Source organism: Oncorhynchus clarkii, chromosome 29 (assembly GCF_045791955.1).
Source record: "Oncorhynchus clarkii lewisi isolate Uvic-CL-2024 chromosome 29, UVic_Ocla_1.0, whole genome shotgun sequence".
Taxonomy (NCBI): Eukaryota; Metazoa; Chordata; class Actinopteri; order Salmoniformes; family Salmonidae; genus Oncorhynchus; species Oncorhynchus clarkii.
This window is the reverse complement of record NC_092175.1, coordinates 30730639-30753869: the sequence shown is the minus strand read 5'-3', so window position 1 is coordinate 30753869 and position 23231 is coordinate 30730639. Positions and strand designations below refer to the sequence as shown.

The 23231-nt window shown below is 41.3% G+C and overlaps 1 protein-coding gene across 1 annotated transcript in view; it reads right to left on the bottom strand.

The window, feature by feature from the left end:
- LOC139388253 (disks large homolog 4-like) overlaps positions 1-21797 on the bottom strand; it is a 55490-nt gene extending 33693 nt beyond the window's left edge. Inside the window, exons 1-2 of the mRNA XM_071134801.1 lie at positions 21690-21797; positions 8949-9005 (exon numbers count right to left, since the gene is read on the bottom strand). Coding sequence (XP_070990902.1) covers positions 8949-9005; positions 21690-21773 — 141 coding nt within the window. The 5' untranslated portion in view covers positions 21774-21797. The remainder of the gene's footprint in view (positions 1-8948; positions 9006-21689) is intronic.
- Positions 21798-23231: the final 1434 nt, after the last annotated feature.

Sequence of the window (23231 nt, the reverse complement as noted above, 5' to 3'; positions counted from 1 at the left end):
CACACACACACACACACACACACACACATTATGTAAGGACATGTTATGTAAGGACATGTAGAGCTGACAACCTCATTTTGGTAAATACGTTCTCTCCCCCTGCCCTACCCTTACCTAATTTTGTCTCACTTCTGAGTGCACGGCCCACTCTACTCTCACTCCCTCCCTCCCTCTCTCTCTTCTATCTAATGCTGACGATTTTCTCTTCTTCTAGCTTGCATCGTCTTTCTCTTCCTCTGCTCTCCGCTCCCCTTCCCAGTAGACTTAAGCTTCTCTTGCACAGTAATTACATTGGAGCTGCAGGGACATCTTTAAACATTTATTAAAGAAAAGTAAGGAAGACAAAGAAAATGAAGATACCAGTCAGATACAGAGATGAATGCAGAGAGAGAGAGGGAGCAAGGGGAAGAGAGAGGAAGGGAGAAGGGGCGATGCAGGGACATGGGGAATACGTTAGAGGAAAATGGTAATTGAATTCCTGCATAAAAAAATGACTGGGTTACTTGACTGTAACCCAAACATGGCAGTAAATATGAGGGAGGTCAACAGACTCTCATAGTATACAGTATGTGGAGGGAGGAGTTAGAGGAGAGGGAGAGAGGGATAGAGGGAGGGAGATGGATGAGAGGGAGGGAGGGAGGAGTTAGATGAGAGGGAGAGAGGGAGGGAGGGAGGGAGATGGATGAGAGGGAGGGAGGGAGGAGTTAGATGAGAGGGAGAGAGGGAGGGAGGGAGGGAGGAGTTAGATGAGAGGGAGAGAGGGAGGGAGGGAGATGGATGAGAGGGAGGGAGGGAGATGGATGAGAGGGAGGGAGGGAGGAGTTAGATGAGAGGGAGAGAGGGAGGGAGGGAGATGGATGAGAGGGAGGGAGGGAGGGAGATGGATGAGAGGGAGGGAGAGAGGGAGGAGATGAATGAAAGGGAGAGAGGGAGGAGTTGGATGAGAGGGAGGAGTTGGATGAGAGGGAGAGAGGGAGGAGTTAGAGGAGAGGGAGAGAGGGAGGGAGGGAGATGGATGAGAGGGAGGGAGGGAGATGGATGAGAGGGAGGGAGAGAGGGAGGAGATGAATGAGAGGGAGAGAGGGAGGAGTTGGATGAGAGGGAGAGAGGGAGGAGTTAGAGGAGAGGGAGAGAGGGAGGGAGGTGATGGATGAGAGGGAGGGAGAGAGGGAGGAGATGGATTAGAGGGAGAGAGGGAGGATGCTGAGTGTAAAATAAATGTTTATGTGTCACATGCTTCGTTAACAACAGGTGTAGACTAACAGTGAAATGTTTACTTACAGGCCCTTCCCAACAATGCAGAGAGAAACAACAGGTGTGGACTAACAGTGAAACGCTTACTTACAGGCCCTTCCCAACAATGCAGAGAGAAAGAAAACAGAGAAATAATAGAAAGTAAAACATGTAATAGAAGTAATAATAAATACACAATGAGTAATGATAACTTGGCTTTATACACAGGGTATCAGTACAGAGTCCATGTGCAGGGGTACGAGTTATTCAGGTAGATATGTACATATAACTAGGAATTAAGTGATAGACAGTAAACAGTAGCAGCAGCGTATGTGATAAGACAAAACAGTTTGTGCAAAAAGGGTCAGAGAAGGGAGGGAGAGGGGCAGATTGATAGCATAGTGTAGCGAGAATAGTAGGATAATGTGCAGTGGATAGGGGGAGTAGGATTGGGTAAAAGCATTCAATGAAATCATGCATGAGAAGGGGTGATTGGGATCAGAGTGGTGATAAAACTAAAACACAGTAAAGGATTGGCATGGACAGCCTGTAATGTCCTATCATAGACAGGTCTTTAAGGGCTGACCTCAGTGTCAATGCACTGTCGTCACCACAAAGAGCTAATTTAAGACATTCTTAAGGACTCCAAGCCAAAGCTCTGTGACGCTGGTGCTGTTATCTCCATAACTGAGGAGGCTTGCAGGGCCACCTCCTGTCACCATGCCAACCCACTGCAGTGCTTCCTGAGGCCATCCTACCCATAAAGTAGTGGTCATCAAGACAGTGGTCTGCAAGGCATTCCTATCTGATCACCAAACATTTCTGTAAAAAATTATAAAGCCTGCCTTTCCTAGTTTTTAAACATGTATTTCACGCTGTTGGCGGTAGGTGCACTTGATTCAGCAGCCCTAGCATGTTCCCATTTTGAACCATTTCATGTGTCTGACGGTAGAACGCCGCCAAACCTTAGAGGCCTACCACTGGCCAATCAGATAGCTCAGATCACCGTGTCTGCACAGTTTCTTCGCGCCATAGACTGTAAAAAGAAGCCTTGAACGCACAGCAAAGTTCGTAATGTGAGATTTCTAAACGTTTAAAACCATGAATTCAAATATATATATACTTAACCAGGCAAGTCAGTTAAGAACAAATTCTTATTTACAATTACGGCCTAGGAACAGTGGGTTAACTGACAGATTTTTACCTTGTCAGCTCTTGGATTTGATCTTGCAACCTTTCGGTTACTAGTCCAATGCTCTAACCACTAGGCTACCTGCCGCAAAGAGAGAGAGAGACTCAACACTTTTATAAGCCATAATGTGTGTTCTCCCTGCTTCCACTCACACTACAACCAGCACTGCAGCTGTAATGAATGAGTACAACCAGCACTGCAGCTGTAATGAATGAGTACAACCAGCACTGCAGCTGTAATGAATGAGTACAACCAGCACTGCAGCTGTAATGAATGAGTACAACCAGCACTGCAGTTGTAATGAATGAGAACAACCAGCACTGTAGCTGTAATGAATGAGTACAACCAGCACTGCAGCTGTAATGAATGAGAACAAACAGCCCTGCAGCTGTAATGAATGAGCACAACCATCCCTGCAGCTGTAATGAATGAGCACAACCAGCACTGCAGCTGTAATGAATGAGTACAACCAGCACTGCAGTTGTAATGAATGAGTACAACCAGCACTGCAGTTGTAATGAATGAGTACAACCAGCACTGCAGCTGTAATGAATGAGTACAACCAGCACTGCAGCTGTAATGAATGAGTACAACCAGCACTGCAGTTGTAATGAATGAGTACAGCCAGCACTGCAGCTGTAAAGAATGAGTACATCCAGCATTGCAGCTGTAAAAAATGAGTACAACCAGCATTGCAGTTGTAAAGAATGAGTACAACCAGCACTGCAGCTGTAATGAATGAGTACAACCAGCACTGCAGTTGTAATGAATAAGTACAAACAGCACTGCAGCTGTAATGAACAAGTACAACCAGCACTGCAGCTGTATGAATGAGTACAACCAGCACTGCAGCTGTATGAATGAGTACAACCAGCAATGCAGCTGTAATGAATGAGTACAACCAGCACTGCAGCTGTAATGAATGAGTACAACCAGCACTGCAGCTGTATGAATGAGTACAACCAGCACTGCAGCTGTATGAATGAGTACAACCAGCACTGCAGCTGTAATGAATGAGTACAACCAGCACTGCAGCTGTAATGAATGAGTACAACCAGCACTGCAGCTGTATGAATGAGTACAACCAGCACTGCAGCTGTAATGAATGAGTACAACCAGCACTGCAGCTGTAATGAATGAGTACAACCAGCACTGCAGTTGTAATGAATGAGTACAGCCAGCACTGCAGCTGTAAAGAATGAGTACAACCAGCATTGCAGCTGTAAAAAATGAGTACAACCAGCATTGCAGTTGTAAAGAATGAGTACAACCAGCACTGCAGCTGTAATGAATGAGTACAACCAGCACTGCAGCTGTAATGAATGAGTACAACCAGCACTGCAGCTGTAAAGAATGAGTACAACCAGCACTGCAGCTGTAAAGAATGAGTACAACCAGCACTGCAGTTGTAATGAATGAGTACAACCAGCACTGGAGCTGTAATGAATGAGCACAGCAAAATGTTGTGATAAGCTTGTGTTGTTATTATTAGCAGCTTGTGTCTTCTTTAATATCAGTTAATATTTCACTGGTCATAGGAGAAACAAAATGAATGGGTGCGACTTAAGTTTCGCCATCAGCTGGAAGACTGTGTCCCCTTTAGGGAGAGACGAGGGACGGTGAGTTGGGTGAGAGGCAGCCTCACTGCTGCTCCCTACCTACCCTCAGACTGACCATCAGATGCAGGCCATCAGTCCAGAAAAAAAGAAGCTAATTATATTGCTCACTCAGCTGTGCTTCACAAGTAATACAACAAATGATCTATTACCAGTGTGACCATATACCTACATTTTTTTAAATATAATTTAAAAACGGTCTGAGAAGAACAACACTGGCAGGACAATTCAAGCAAAGCCAGTATGCAGTGATAATGTATTGGGCCTATAGTTTACTGCACAAACCTCATTGCTACAGTTCTGTTTTTAATTGGTTAAAGTTGCATAGGCTTACATTTTTTAAATCGTGTTAATAAAAAATCAGAGGTAGATCTTGGCATTTTGACTCATAAAGTGATCTTGACTTAGAAATGGTTGGTGACCACTGCCATAAAGCATCAGAACAGAACAGAACAGAACAGAGCAGGAGTCTTCAGTGTTGTTGGCAAACGGAGCAGTCAGGCACTTAGCAGCCAACGAGATGCACGACTGACACCACAACTACTGCCATCTGCCAAGAAAACCACATCAGTGGCTTCCTGTCGCTGCAGAAGCAAGAGTGTGTGTGAGTGTGTTGGGGAGACATAATTTATTGGATCACTGCCGACCGGCTGGGGAGCTGAATCCCTAAGGAGCACTCCACACAAAGCAGCATCACATCACAGCTCATACCGGCACACACACACGCACACACACACACACACACACACACACACACACACACACACACACACAGGGATTAATGTGTGCAGATAGGAGACAACAAATATTGTATTTTTTTCTCACCCTACCTGCCCCATTTTTAATGAGATGCATATATGTTACTGTATATACACATCACTGTTTGTACGGAGGAAAGATCTTGCTAATCAAAACCCTCAACTGAACTTAAAACAATATGCAACAGCAACTGCACTTTGATCATAACAACTCCTATCTGCCTTCCTCATTAAACACATGCAATAGAGTTCCTGCAACATGGCCACCAATTCAAGGTGATGATGAGAACACCACAGTTAAACACTGCCCACTCCTGGCCACTGTCTATTCCTGCTGCACTGGCCAAAAGTCTAGCTCATATCAAACATACCTAAATACCCATATCCTGTAGACCATTGACACAAAATAATAACTGGCTGTGGCAATTAACCAGTCCAACAGACCAGGCAATTAAGCAGTCCAACAGACCAGGCAATTAACCAGTCCAACAGACCAGGCAATCAACCAGTCAAATAGACCAGGCATCCAACCAGTCAAATAGACCAGGCATCCAACCAGTCAAATAGACCAGACATCCTACCAGTCAAATAGACCAGGCATCCTACCGGTCAAATAGACCAAGCAGCCAACCAGTCCAATAGACCAAGCAGCCAACCAGTCCAATAGACCAGGCAGCCAACCAGTCAAATAGACCAGGCATCCTACCAGTCAAATAGACCAGGCATCCAACCAGTCCAAGAAACCAGGCAGCCAAAAAGTACAAAAGACCAGGCAGCCAACTGGTCCAATAAACCAGGCATTCTACCAGTCAAAAATACCAGGCATTCTACCAGTCAAAGATACCAGGCAGCCAAGCAGTCCAATAGACCAGGCAGCCAACCAGTCCATAAGACAAGGCAGCCAACAAGTCAAATAGACCAGGCAGCCAACCAGTCAAATAGACCAGGCATCCTACCAGTCAAATAGACCAGGCATCCTACCAGTCAAATAGAAAAGGCAGCCAACCAGTCAAATAGACCAGGCAGCCAACCAGTCCAATAGACCAGGCATCCTACCAGTCCAATAGACCAGGCATCCTACCAGTCAAATAGAAAAGGCAGCCAACCAGTCCAAGAAACCAGGCAGCCAACCAGTCCAAGAAACCAGGCAGCCAAAAAGTACAAAAGACCAGGCAGCCAACTGGTCCAATAAACCAGGCATTCTACCAGTCAAAAATACCAGGCATTCTACCAGTCAAAGATACCAGGCAGCCAAGCAGTCCAATAGACCAGGCAGCCAACCAGTCCATAAGACCAAGCATCCTACCAGTCAAATAGACTAGGAATCCAAACATTTAAATAGACCAGGCAGACAAGCAGTCAAATAGACCAAGCAGCCAACCAGTCCAATAGACCAGGAAGCCAACCAGTCAAATAGACCAGGCATCCTACCAGTCAAATAGACCAGGCATCCAACCAGTCCAAGAAACCAGGCAGCCAAAAAGTACAAAAGACCAGGCAGCCAACTGGTCCAATAAACCAGGCATTCTACCAGTCAAAAATACCAGGCATTCTACCAGTCAAAGATACCAGGCAGCCAAGCAGTCCAATAGACCAGGCAGCCAACCAGTCCATAAGACAAGGCAGCCAACAAGTCAAATAGACCAGGCAGCCAACCAGTCAAATAGACCAGGCATCCTACCAGTCAAATAGACCAGGCATCCTACCAGTCAAATAGAAAAGGCAGCCAACCAGTCAAATAGACCAGACAGCCAACCAGTCCAATAGACCAGGCATCCTACCAGTCCAATAGACCAGGCATCCTACCAGTCAAATAGAAAAGGCAGCCAACCAGTCCAAGAAACCAGGCAGCCAACCAGTCCAAGAAACCAGGCAGCCAAAAAGTACAAAAGACCAGGCAGCCAACTGGTCCAATAAACCAGGCATTCTACCAGTCAAAAATACCAGGCATTCTACCAGTCAAAGATACCAGGCAGCCAAGCAGTCCAATAGACCAGGCAGCCAACCAGTCCATAAGACCAAGCATCCTACCAGTCAAATAGACTAGGAATCCAAACATTTAAATAGACCAGGCAGACAAGCAGTCAAATAGACCAGGCAGCCAACCACTCCAATAGAGCAGGTAGCTTACCAGTCAAATAGGCCAGGCAGCCAACCATTCAAATAAACCAGGCAGCCAACCAGTCCAAAATACCAGGCAGACAACCAGTCCAATAGACCAGAGAGCCAATCAGTAAAACAAACCAAGCATCCCACTAGTCAAATAGACCAGGCAGCCAAGCTTTCCAATAGACCACGCATCCAACTGGACAAATAGACCAGGCAGCCAAGCAGTCCAACAGACAAGGCAGCCAACCAGTCAAATAGACCAGGCATCCTAACAGTCAAATAGACCAGGCAGCCAACCAGTCAAACAGACCAGGCAGCCAACCAGTCAAATAGAAAAGGCAACCAAAAAGTCCAAAAGACCAGGCAGCCAACCAGTCCAATAAATCAGGCATTCTACCAGTCAAAAATACCAGGCATTCTACCAGTCAAAAAGACCAGGCAGCCAACCAGTCCATAAGACCAGGCAGTCAACCAATCAAATACACCAGATATTCTACCAGTCAAATAGACCAGGCATCCTACTGGTCAAACAGACCAGGCAGTCAACCAGTCGAAAAGACCAAGCAGCCAACCAGTCCAATAGACCAAGCAGCCAACCAGTCAAATCGACCAGGCAGCCAACCAGTCCAATAGACCAGGAAGCCAACCAGTCCAATAGACCAGGAAGCCAACCAGTCCAATAGACCAGGAAGCCAACCAGTCCAATAGACCAGCCAGTGAATCAGTCCAATAGACCAGCCAGCGAATCAGTCCAATAGACTAGGCATCCTACCAGTCAAATAGACTAGGCATCCTACCAATCAAATAAACCAGGCAGCCTACCAATCAAATAAACCAGGCAGCCAGCCAATCAAATAAACCAGGCAGCCAGCCAATCAAATAAACCAGGCAGCCTACCAGTCAAATAGACCAGGCAGCCAACTAGTCCAAAAGGCCAGGCAGCTCACCAGTCAAATAGACCAGTCAGCCAAATAGTGCAATAGACCAGGTAGCCAACAAGTCCAATAGACCAGGAAGCCAACCAGTCAAACAGACCAGGCAGCCAACCAGTCCAGTAGACCAGGCAGCCAGCCAGTCAAACTGACCAGGCAGGGGACCAGTCAAATAGACCAGGCATCATAACATTCAAATAGACCAGGCAGCCAACCAGTCCAATAGACCAGGCAGCCTACCAGTCCAATAGACCAGGCAGCCTACCAGTCCAATAGACCAGTCAGCCAACCAGTCCAATAGACCAGGCAGCCAACAAGTCAAATAGACCAGGCAGCCAACCACTCCAATAGACAAGGCAGCCAACCACTCCAATAGACAAGGCAGCCAACCACTCCAATAGACCAGGCAGCCTACCAGTCCAATAGGCCAGGCAGCCAACCAGTCCAATAGACCAGGCAGCCAACCAATCCAATATACCAGGAGGCCAACCAGTCCAATAGACCAGGCAGTCAACCAGTCCAATAGACCAGGCAGCCAACCAGTCCAATAGACCAGGCAGCCAACCAGTTCAATAGACTAGGCATCCAACCAGTCCAATAGACCAGGCATCCAACCAGTCCAATAGACCAGGCTGCCAAAGCTTTTCGCAACAAAATAAATAAATCTAGGAGCTTTACACATTTTTCACCGTGATCCAAAACAGATTCCAGCTTCACACATAAAAATACACAGACATTAGCCAGTAACAAGTGAATACTGTAGAAGATGAAACCCCACTCTTAAACAACAACTACTCTGCAATGTGAGAATGACCAGTCCAGATGCTGATAACTACTGTGTGAGCATGACCACATAATGACCACATCACAGATGACCACTAGGATCACATCACAGATGACTTTATACTCCTTGAAAGAACATCTACAGAATGTATGATGCAACATAACTGTGATGATACAGTACAACCAAGTTTTACATGTGACATCACTGCAGGACTGGTAATGTTGTCACAACGGGGGATACATAACGATGTGAGAAAGCCGCAGGGATGATGGTGATGACAACAACAGGTCTGCTCTGAGCAGCAGGGGAGCTCTGTGCTCTTACCAGTGTGGAAACAGCAGAGGTGTACATAGGAGTGTGGCCTGACGACATCAACACCGGCTGCAAAACAACAGAGATGGTAAAGGGGAGAGGGTAACTAGAGTGGAGGAGATAAGGACAAGGAATGGGGTGCACAGAGAAGAAGGGGTAATAGTATGGCAAAGAAAATTGGAATAAAATAGTATAAACAGGTGCTGTGTTATAATCTGGTGCTGTGTTATAATCTGGTGCTGTGTTATAATCTGGTGCTGTGTTATAATCTGGTGTTGTGTTATAATCAGGTGCTGTGTTATAATCAGGTGTTGTGTTATAATCTGGTGTTGTGTTATAATCTGGTGTTGTGTTATAATCTGGTGCTGTGTTATAATCTGGTGCTGTGTTATAATCTGGTGTTGTGTTATAATCTGGTGCTGTGTTATAATCAGGTGCTGTGTTATAATCAGGTGTTGTGTTATAATCAGGTGTTGTGTTATAATCAGGTGTTGTGTTATAATCTGGTGTTGAGTTATAATCAGGTGCTGTGTAATAATCTAGTGCTGTGTCATAATCTAGTGTTGTGTCATAGTGTTGTGTCATAATCTAGTGCTGTGTTATAATCAGGTGTTGTGTTATAATCAGGTGTTGTGTTATAATCAGGTGTTGTGTTATAATCAGGTGCTGTGTTATAATCGAGTGCTGTGTCATAATCTAGTGTTGTGTCATAGAGTTGTGTCATAATCTAGTGCTGTGTTATAATCAGGTGTTGTGTTATAATCAGGTGTTGTGTCATAATCAGGTGTTGTGTCATAATCTAGCGTTGAGCTATAATCTAGTGTTGAGCTATAATCTAGTGTTGTGATATAATCTAGTGTTGTGATATAATCTAGTGTTGTGTCATAATCTAGTGTTGTGTCATAGTGTTGTGTCATAGTGTTGTGTCATAATCTAGTGCTGTGTTATAATCAGGTGTTGTGTTATAATCTAGTGTTGAGCTATAATCTAGTGTTGAGCTATAATCTAGTGTTGTGATATAATCTAGTGGTGTGATATAATCTAGTGTTGTGATATAATCTAGTGTTGTGATATAATCTAGTGTTGTGTCATAATCTAGTGTTGTGTCATAATCTAGTGTTGTGTCATAATCTAGTGTTGTGTCATAATCTAGAGTTGTGTCATAATCTGGTGTTGTGTTATAATCTAGTGTTGTGTTATAATCTGGTTTTGAGTTTAAAAAAAAAAGAAGAGCAGGGTAATACATTGACAGGTTATATTGCAGAGTGCTATGCAAGTAATCATACAGATAGGTGTAAATACCAGAGGAGGAGGAAGAAGAAGAAGAAGAAGAAGAAGAAGAAGAAGAAGAAAAAGAAGAGTGAAGTAAGTAAACAAAATAAGTAGTATCCAACTATTCAACTGAAATAGAAGGTAGTTAGCATTGTTAGTTCAATCAGGGTTAGGTAAGAGAAGGAAAGCCAGAGGATGAGTGTTAGGTAAGAGAAGGAAAGCCAGAGGATGAGTGTTAGGTAAGAGAAGGAAAGCCAGAGGATGAGTGTTAGGTAAGAGAAGGAAAGCCAGAGGATGAGACAAGAAACAAAAGTGAGGACATGGAACTAGACATGGAACTAGACATGGAACTAGACATGGAACTAGACATGGAACTAGACATGGAAAACTAGACATGGAACTAGACATGGAACTAGACATGGAAAACTAGACATGGAAAACTAGACATGGAACTAGACATGGAACTAGACATGGAAAACTAGACATGGAACTAGACATGGAACTAGACATGGAAAACTAGACATGGAAAACTAGACATGGAAAACTAGACATGGAAAACTAGACATGGAAAACTAGACATGGAACTAGACATGGAAAACTAGACATGGAAAACTAGACATGGAAAACTAGACATGGAACTAGACATGGAACTAGACATGGAACTAGACATGGAAAACTAGACATGGAAAACTAGACATGGAAAACTAGACATGGAAAACTAGATATGGAAAACTTGACATGGAAAACTTGACATGGAAAACTTGACATGGAACTTGACATGGAAAACTAGACATGGAAAACTAGACATGGAAAACTAGACATGGAAAACTTGACATGGAACTAGACATGGAAAACTAGACATGGAACTAGACATGGAAAACTAGACATGGAAAACTAGACATGGAACTAGACATGGAAAACTAGACATGGAACTAGACATGGAAAACTAGACATGGAACTAGACATGGAAAACTAGACATGGAAAACTAGACATGGAACTAGACATGGAAAACTAGACATGGAACTAGACATGGAACTAGACATGGAAAACTAGACATGGAACTAGACATGGAAAACTAGACATGGAAAACTAGACATGGAACTAGACATGGAAAACTAGACATGGAAAACTAGACATGGAACTAGACATGGAAAACTAGACATGGAAAACTAGACATGGAACTAGACATGGAAAACTAGACATGGAACTAAACATGGAAAACTAGACATGGAAAACTAGACATGGAACTAAACATGGAAAAGTAGATATGGAAAAGTAGATATGGAAAACTAGACATGGAAAACTAGACATGGAAAACTAGACATGGAAAACTAGACATGGAACTAGACATGGAAAACTAGACATGGAACTAGACATGGAACTAGACATGGAAAACTAGACATGGAACTAGACATGGAACTAGACATGGAAAACTAGATATGGAACTAGACATGGAAAACTAGACATGGAACTAGACATGGAATTAGACATGGAACTAGACATGGAAAACTAGACATGGAACTAGACATGGGAAACTAGACATGGAAAACTAGACATGGAAAACTAGACATGGAACTAGACATGGAACTAGACATGGAAAACTAGACATGGAACTAGACATGGAACTAGACATGGAACTAGACATGGAAAACTAGACATGGAAAACTAGACATGGAACTAGACATGGAAAACTAGACATGGAAAACTAGACATGGAAAACTAGACATTGAAAACTAGACATGGAAAACTAGACATGGAACTAGACATGGAAAACTAGACATGGAACTAGACATGGAAAACTAGACATGGAAAACTAGACATGGAAAACTAGACATGGAAAACTAGACATGGAAAACTAGACATGGAAAACTAGATATGGAAAACTAGACATGGAAAACTAGACATGGAAAACTAGATATGGAAAACTAGACATGGAAAACTAGATATGGAAAACTAGACATGGAAAACTAGACATGGAACTAGACATGGAACTAGACATGGAAAACTAGACATGGAAAACTAGACATGGAAAACTAGACATGGAAAACTAGACATGGAAAACTAGACATGGAACTAGACATGGAACTAGACATGGAACTAGACATGGAAAACTAGACATGGAAAACTAGACATGGAACTAGACATGGAACTAGACATGGAACTAGACATGGAAAACTAGACATGGAACTAGACATGGAAAACTAGACATGGAAAACTAGACATGGAACTAGACATGGAAAACTAGACATGGAAAACTAGACATGGAAAACTAGACATGGAAAACTAGACATGGAACTAGACATGGAAAACTAGACATGGAAAACTAGACATGGAACTAGACATGGAAAACTAGACATGGAAAACTAGACATGGAAAACTAGACATGGAAAACTAGACATGGAAAACTAGACATGGAACTAGACATGGAAAACTAGACATGGAACTAGACATGGAACTAGACATGGAAAACTAGACATGGAAAACTAGACATGGAAAACTAGACATGGAACTAGACATGGAAAACTAGACATGGAACTAGACATGGAAAACTAGACATGGAAAACTAGACATGGAAAACTAGACATGGAACTAACTAGACATGGAAAACTAGACATGGAAAACTAGACATGGAAAACTAGACATGGAAAACTAGACATTGAAAACTAGACATGGAAAACTAGACATGGAACTAGACATGGAAAACTAGACATGGAAAACTAGACATGGAAAACTAGACATGGAAAACTAGACATGGAAAACTAGACATGGAAAACTAGACATGGAAAACTAGACATGGAAAACTAGACATGGAACTAGACATGGAAAACTAGACATGGAAAACTAGACATGGAAAACTAGACATGGAAAACTAGACATGGAACTAGACATGGAAAGACATGGAAAACTAGACATGGAAACTAGAACTAGACATGGAAAACTAGACATGGAAAACTAGACATGGAAAACTAGACATGGAACTAGACATGGAAAACTAGACATGGAACTAGACATGGAAAACTAGACATGGAAAACTAGACATGGAAAACTAGACATGGAAAACTAGACATGACTATGGAACTAGACATGGAAAACTAGACATGGAACTAGACATGGAAAACTAGACATGGAAAACTAGACATGGAACTAGACATGGAAAACTAGACATGGAAAACTAGACATGGAAAACTAGACATGGAACTAGACATGGAACTAGACATGGAAAACTAGACATGGAAAACTAGACATGGAAAACTAGACATGGAAAACTAGACATGGAAAACTGGAAAACTAGACATGGAAAACTGGAAAACTAGACATGGAAAACTAGACATGGAAAACTAGACATGGAAAACTAGACATGGAAAACTAGACATGGAAAACTAGACATGGAAAACTAGACATGGAAAACTAGACATGGAAAACTAGACATGGAAAACTAGACATGGAAAACTAGACATGGAACTAGACATGGAAAACTAGACATGGAACTAGACATGGAAAGACTGGAAAACTAGACATGGAAAACTAGACATGGAAAACTAGACATGGAAAACTAGACATGGAACTAGACATGGAAAACTAGACATGGAAAACTAGACATGGAACTAGACATGGAAAACTAGACATGGAACTAGACATGGAAAACTAGACATGGAAAACTAGACATGGAAAACTAGACATGGAAAACTGGAAAACTAGACATGGAAAACTAGACATGGAAAACTAGACATGGAAAACTAGACATGGAAAACTAGACATGGAACTAGACATGGAAAACTAGACATGGAACTAAACATGGAAAACTAGACATGGAAAACTAGACATGGAAAACTAGACATGGAAAACTAGACATGGAAAACTAGACATGGAAAACTAGATATGGAAAACTAGACATGGAAAACTAGACATGGAAAACTAGACATGGAAAACTAGACATGGAACTAGACATGGAAAACTAGACATGGAACTAGACTAGACATGGAACTAGACATGGAAAACTAGACATGGAACTAGACATGGAAAACTAGACATGGAAAACTAGACATGGAAAACTAGAATGGAAAACTAGACATGGAACTAGACATGGAAAACTAGACATGGAAAACTAGACATGGAACTAGACATGGAACTAGACATGGAAAACTAGACATGGAACTAGACATGGAAAACTAGACATGGAAAACTAGACATGGAAAACTAGACATGGAAAACTAGACATGGAAAACTAGACATGGAACTAGACATGGAACTAGACATGGAAAGACATGGAGACATGGAACTAGACATGGAACTAGACATGGAAAACTAGACATGGAAAACTAGACATGGAAAACTAGACATGGAACTAGACATGGAAAACTAGACATGGAAAACTAGATATGGAAAACTAGACATGGAAAACTAGACATGGAAAACTAGACATGGAAAACTAGACATGGAACTATACATGGAACTAGACATGGAAAACTAGACATGGAAAACTAGACATGGAAAACTAGACATGGAAAACTGGAAAACTAGACATGGAAAACTAGACATGGAAAACTAGACATGGAACTAGACATGGAAAACTAGACATGGAAAACTAGACATGGAAAACTAGACATGGAAAACTAGACATGGAAAGACATGGAAAACTAGACATGGAAAACTAGACATGGAAAACTAGACATGGAAAACTAGACATGGAAAACTAGACATGGACTAGACATGGAACTAGACATGGAAAACTGGAAAACTAGACATGGAAAACTAGACATGGAAAACTAGACATGGAAAACTAGACATGGAAAACTAGACATGGAACTAGACATGGAACTAGACATGGAAAACTAGACATGGAAAACTAGACATGGAAAACTAGACATGGAACTAGACATGGAAAACTAGACATGGAAAACTAGACATGGAACTAGACATGGAAAACTAGACATGGAACTAGACATGGAACTAGACATGGAAAACTGGAAAACTAGACATGGAAAACTGGAAAACTAGACATGGAACTAGACATGGAAAACATGGAAAACTAGACATGGAACTAGACATGGAACTAGACATGGAAAACTAGACATGGAACTAGACATGGAAAACTAGACATGGAAAACTAGACATGGAAAACTGGAGACTAGACATGGAAAACTAGACATGGAACTAGACATGGAAAACTAGACATGGAAAACTAGACTGGAAAACTAGACATGGAAAACTAGAAAACTATGGAAAACTAGACATGGAAAGACATGGAACTAACATGGAACTAGACATGGAACTAGACATGGAACTAGACATGGAAAACTAGACATGGAAAACTAGACATGGAACTAGACATGGAACTAGACATGGAACTAGACATGGAAAACTAGACATGGAACTAGACATGGAAAACTAGACATGGAAAACTAGACATGGAAAACTAGACATGGAAAACTAGACATGGAAAACTAGACATGGAAAACTAGACATGGAAAACTAGACATGGAAAACTAGACATGGAACTAGACATGGAAAACTAGACATGGAAAACTAGACATGGAAAACTAGACATGGAAAACTAGACATGGAAAACTAGACATGGAAAACTAGACATGGAACTAGACATGGAAAACTAGACATGGAAAACATGGAAAACTAGACATGGAAAACTAGACATGGAACTAGACATGGAACTAGACATGGAAAACTAGACATGGAACTAGACATGGAAAACTAGACATGGAAAACTAGAACTATGGAAAACTAGACATGGAAAACTAGACATGGAAAACTAGACATGGAACTAGACATGGAAAACTAGACATGGAAAGACATGGAACTAGACATGGAAAACTAGACATGGAAAACTAGACATGGAAAACTAGACATGGAAAACTGGAAAACTAGACATGGAACTAGATAGACATGGAAAACTAGACATGGAAAACTAGACATGGAAAACTAGACATGGAAAACTAGACATGGAAAACTAGACATGGAACTAGACATGGAAAACTAGACATGGAAAACTAGACATGGAACTAGACATGGAAAACTAGACATGGAAAACTAGACATGGAAAACTAGACATGGAAAACTAGACATGGAAAACTAGACATGGAACTAGACATGGAAAACTAGACATGGAAAACTAGACATGGAAAACTAGACATGGAAAACTAGACATGGAAAACTAGACATGGAACTAGACATGGAAAACTAGACATGGAACTAGACATGGAACTAGACATGGAAAACTAGACATGGAAAACTAGACATGGAAAACTAGACATGGAAAACTAGACATGGAAAACTAGACATGGAACTAGACATGGAAAACTAGACATGGAAAACTAGACATGGAAAACTAGACATGGAAAACTAGACATGGAACTAGACATGGAAAACTAGACATGGAAAACTAGACATGGAAAACTAGACATGGAACTAGACATGGAAAACTAGACATGGAACTAGACATGGAAAACTAGACATGGAACTAGACATGGAAAACTAGACATGGAAAACTAGACATGGAAAACTAGACATGGAAAACTGGAAAACTAGACATGGAAAACTAGACATGGAAAACTAGACATGGAAAACTAGACATGGAAAACTAGACATGGAACTAGACATGGAACTAGACATGGAAAACTAGACATGGAAAACTAGACATGGAACTAGACATGGAACTAGACATGGAAAACTAGACATGGAACTAGACATGGAAAACTAGACATGGAAAAAACTAGACATGGAAAACTAGACATGGAACTAGACATGGAAAACTAGACATGGAAAACTAGACATGGAAAACTAGACTAGACATGGAAAACTAGACATGGAACTAGACATGGAAAACTAGACATGGAAAACTAGACATGGAAAACTAGACATGGAAAACTAGACATGGAAAACTAGACATGGAACTAGACATGGAAAACTAGACATGGAAAACTGGAACTAGACATGGAACTAGACTAGACATGGAAAACTAGACATGGAACTAGACATGGAAAACTAGACATGGAACTAGACATGGAAAACTAGACATGGAACTAGACATGGAAAACTAGACATGGAACTAGAGACATGGAAAACTAGACATGGAACTAGACATGGAAAACTAGACATGGAACTAGACATGGAACTAGACATGGAAAACTAGACATGGAAAACTAGACATGGAACTACTAGACATGGAAAACTAGACATGGAAAACTAGACATGGAATGGAAAACTAGACATGGAAAGACTAGACATGGAAAACATGGAAAACTAGACATGGAAAACTAGACATGGAAAACTAGACATGGAAAACTAGACATGGAAAACTAGACATGGAAAACTAGACATGGAACTAGACATGGAAAACTAGACATGGAACTAGACATGGAAAACTAGACATGGAAAACTAGACATGGAAAGACTGGAAAACTAGACATGGAAAACTAGACATGGAAAACTAGACATGGAAAACTAGACTAGACATGGAAAACTAGACATGGAAAACTAGACATGGAAAACTAGACATGGAAAACTAGACATGGAACTAGACATGGAAAACTAGACATGGAACTAGACATGGAACTAGACATGGAAAACTAGACATGGAACTAGACATGGAACTAGACATGGAAAACTAGACATGGAACTAAACATGGAAAACTAGACATGGAACTAGACATGGAAAACTAGACATGGAAAACTAGACATGGAACTAGACATGGAAAACTAGACATGGAACTAGACATGGAACTAGACATGGAAAACTAGACATGGAAAACTAGACATGGAACTAGACATGGAAAACTAGACATGGAACTAGACATGGAAAACTAGACATGGAAAACTAGACATGGAAAACTAGACATGGAAAACTAGACATGGAACTAGACATGGAAAACTAGACATGGAACTAGACATGGAAAACTAGACATGGAACTAGACATGGAAAACTAGACATGGAAAACTAGACATGGAAAACTAGATATGGAAAACTAGACATGGAAAACTAGACATGGAAAACTAGACATGGAAAACTAGACATGGAAAACTAGACATGGAACTAGACATGGAAAACTAGACATGGAACTAGACATGGAACTAGACATGGAAAACTAGACATGGAACTAGACATGGAACTAGACATGGAAAACTAGACATGGAACTAAACATGGAAAACTAGACATGGAACTAGACATGGAAAACTAGACATGGAAAACTAGACATGGAACTAGACATGGAAAACTAGACATGGAACTAGACATGGAACTAGACATGGAAAACTAGACATGGAAAACTAGACATGGAAAACTAGACATGGAAAACTAGACATGGAAAACTAGACATGGAACTAGACTGGAGACATGGAAAACTAGACATGGAAAACTAGACATGGAACTAGACATGGAAAACTAGACATGGAAAACTAGACATGGAAAACTAGACATGGAAAACTAGACATGGAAAACTAGACATGGAAAACTAGACATGGAAAACTAGACATGGAAAACTAGACATGGAACTAGACATGGAAAACTAGACATGGAACTAGACATGGAAAACTAGACATGGAACTAGACATGGAACTAGACATGGAAAACTAGACATGACTAGACATGGAAAACTAGACATGGAACTAGACATGGAACTAGACATGGAACTAGACATGGAAAACTAGACATGGAACTAGACATGGAAAACTAGACATGGAACATGGAACTAGACATGGAGACATGGAAAACTAGACATGGAACTAACTAGACATGGAAAACTAGACATGGAACTAGACATGGAAAACTAGACATGGAACTAGACATGGAAAACTAGACATGGAACTAGACATGGAACTAGACATGGAACTAGACATGGAACTAGACATGGAACTAGACATGGAACTAGACATGGAAAACTAGACATGGAAAACTAGACATGGAAAACTAGACATGGAAAACTAGACATGGAAAACTAGACATGGAACTAGACATGGAAAACTAGACATGGAACTAGACATGGAAAACTAGACATGGAAAACTAGACATGGAACTAGACATGGAAAACTAGACATGGAACTAGACATGGAACTAGACATGGAAAACTAGACATGGAACTAGACATGGAACTAGACATGGAAAACTAGACATGGAAAACTAGACATGGAACTAGACATGGAAAACTAGACATGGAACTAGACATGGAACTAGACATGGAAAACTAGACATGGAAAACTAGACATGGAACACTAGACATGGAAAACTAGACATGGAACTAGACATGGAAAACTAGACATGGAACTAGACATGGAAAACTAGACATGGAAAACTAGACATGGAAAACTAGACATGGAACTAGACATGGAACTAGACATGGAAAACTAGACATGGAACTAGACATGGAAAACTAGACATGGAACTAGACATGGAAAACTAGACATGGAACTAGACATGGAAAACTAGACATGGAACTAGACATGGAAAACTAGACATGGAACTAGACATGGAACTAGACATGGAACTAGACATGGAACTAGACATGGAACTAGACATGGAACTAGACATGGAAAACTAGACATGGAACTAGACATGGAAAACTAGACATGGAACTAGACATGGAAAACTAGACATGGAACTAGACATGGAAAACTAGACATGGAACTAGACATGGAAAACTAGACATGGAACTAGACATGGAACTAGACATGGAACTAGACATGGAACTAGACATGGAACTAGACATGGAAAACTAGACATGGAAAACTAGACATGGAAAACTAGACATGGAAAACTAGACATGGAACTAGACATGGAAAACTAGACATGGAACTAGACATGGAAAACTAGACATGGAAAACTAGACATGGAACTAGACATGGAAAACTAGACATGGAACTAGACATGGAACTAGACATGGAAAACTAGACATGGAACTAGACATGGAACTAGACATGGAACTAGACATGGAACTAGACATGGAAAACTAGACATGGAACTAGACATGGAAAACTAGACATGGAACTAGACATGGAACTAGACATGGAACTAGACATGGAACTAGACATGGAAAACTAGACATGGAAAACTAGACATGGAAAACTAGACATGGAAAACTAGACATGGAACTAGACATGGAACTAGACATGGAAAACTAGACATCGGAAAAATAATAAAAACACAAAAAACCTGCCATTCCCACCACCATCATTATTCCTGTCATTGGGTGGAACATTCCATATTATAAGCTGTATAACAGCTTGATCTCTCCTTGTCTAATCAGCAACTAGGACCAGACCTATCCACATTACATTAACATTGAGGAACACTAATGATTATTTCACAGAATAAATGCTTAAGGTGTCAATAAACAGAACATTTCACATGAAGTGAATCCAGTTTCTCCAGTGCAGAAATAAAGTTGCAGTTCCTCTTAATTAACACACGAGGGGGCAAATACCCTCCGATCTGAGTGACCAGACAAACATAAGACCTTTATAATGGATCTAACTCTCATCTCAAAGCGGAACCAACAAAGTAGGGAGTATTCCAAAAATAGGGAGAGACAATGAACATCACACCTGCACTTTGTCATAACATAAGAGATAATGATCAAATGTATGTGTTGTTGTAATTAAGCAATACCATAACCTGATTCAGTGATAATCTAATTTAACCTTCATCTACACTAAAAGAGAGCCAACAGGGAACTCAGGGAGCACTATATCTGTACTTGGGATCAGTGGAAGAGATAATCCTGGAGATCAGACCAGACAGTCTCACAGAGGGGCCTTTGATATGAGCAGCATGTACAGAGAAGTGAAAACATCAAGTCCCCTTAGGTCCTGCTGACACTGCAGTGAGTGTAGGAGGACTTAACTGGGCAGATGATTGGTGATGTCATAATGCAATGATCAAAATGTCACATCACAGACATGTCCTCAGTGAAGTCTTAATGATCTTTCCTTCAAGAAATGTCATACTATTTAGGATCGTTTTCAGGCTCCTTGACTCTAGACTTCAGGGAAACCACATGGATCAGAACAAGTCCAGGAAAAGGCAGGAGTCATATCATTCAAGTCACAGTACACAAAATAAATCCAATACACAGACTGAGTGATAAAGACACTGACAAACTGTGAATGTTGATTTCAGAGACAAAGACAAATGTGAATGCATTTTTCCCAAGAGGATGCACTGAGAGAGAGAGAGAGAGAGAGAGAGAGAGAGAGAGAGAGAGAGAGAGAGAGAGAGAGAGAGAGAGAGAGAGAGAGAGAGAGAGAGAGAGTGAGAGGGATAGAAATAGATGTAGAGTGATATAAAGAGACAGTTTGTGTGTGGGTGGTACCATGCATGGGTGGATGTATTTGCTTGTGATTGTTGTGTGTCCTTCTTTAAAGGGGGAGATATACTGTAAGTGTGGGTGCAGTGATTAATGAGTGTGTGTCCTACCTGACAGAGGTTTGTCCTACCTGACAGAGGTATGTAACATAAATGAGCTTGTCCTACCTTGATAGGGGAGATGTGTGTGTGCGGCGTGTAGCCATGCATTGCCTCCATGGCGGCGAGGTTCTTATCGCTCATGTGAAGCATCTCAGCGCTTTTCCCTTGACCCAAATGGGCTGGACTGTGCTCCAAGGGGGGTGTCTCCTCATCCTGATACCGGTACTTCTACAGAGAGAGAGAGAGAGAAGTAGAGAAAGAGAGAGACGTGAGGGGGGAGGAGAGGGATGAGAGAAGGGGGTGGTTAATGCTATTCGGCATTACATATCAGGGGTTAACAATAGTGATGGGGATCAAATTGATACAGTTACATATCAAGATATTATGTTGGACAATATATCCTATTGTTTTGATAATATTATTTTTGTGCTAGTTAGCTGCATCAGCTAGCTTGTTCTCCATATTCTTTTTAAACAGGGAGCCAATTTGTTTTCAGCACTTATTACTGAATCGCTCTCTCTTGTCCCTCTGCAGCAGACATATGGGGAGCAATATGTTTGGAACGTTGAATTGCAATAAAATCACAGTATCAAATCACAATACATGTAGAATCACAATACATATAGAATCACAATACATATACACTGAACAAAAATATAAACTCAACATGTAAAGCGTTGGTCCCATGTTTCATGAGCTGAAATAAAAGATCCCAGAAATGTTCCATATGCACAAAAAGCTTATTCTCTCAAATGTTGTGCACAAATTTGTTTACATCCCTGTTAGTGAGCATTTCTCTTTTGTCAAGATAATCCATCCACCTGGCAGGTGTGGGATATCAAGAAGCTGATTAAACGCCATGATCATTACACAAGTGCACCTTGTGCTGGGGACAATAAAAGGCTACTCTAAAATGTGCAGTTTTGTCACACAACACAATGCCATAGATGTCTCAAGTTTTGAGGGAGCGCTAAATTGCCATGCTGACTGCAGGAATGTCCATCAGAGCTGTTGCCAGAGAATGTAATGTTCATTTCTCTACGTGGTTTTAGAGATACTGAGTGGTTTTAGAGATACTGAGTGGTTTTAGAGATACTGAGTGGTTTTCTTTCGTGAACTGTAACCATAGATTTTTGTTCAGTATTTAATGGTGAGAATGGCAATGCATATTGTACCGGCACCTAAGTATAGTGATAACATTGTATTGTGAGGTCCCTGGCAATTCCCAGCCCTAGTTAACAACAGTTATCATTTCAACACAGACACTGTGCCTGTGTGCAAAACAGAGCCTACATCTCAGCTAAATGTAGCTCATAAATGTAAACTTTCCTTGCTTCTGTGGTTGTTACACTTTAAATGCACCAACCAAGAAAGGGCAAGAGTTTTCCACTCAATCCCCTAAACGAGTCAGTGTGGCTCCAATGTGCTTCCATTTATGCACAAAAATAACAAAACTGCTGTAGTGCATCTGAGAGCTGTTTTTGGACAGAAAATGGGGCCCTAAATGAGTCCACTGTGAAGTAAGTCTAAGACCATTATCCTCCACCACCAAATGGAGCATCACCACAGCAGCCCAGCAAGCTAACACTCTGTTACTAACCAGTAACC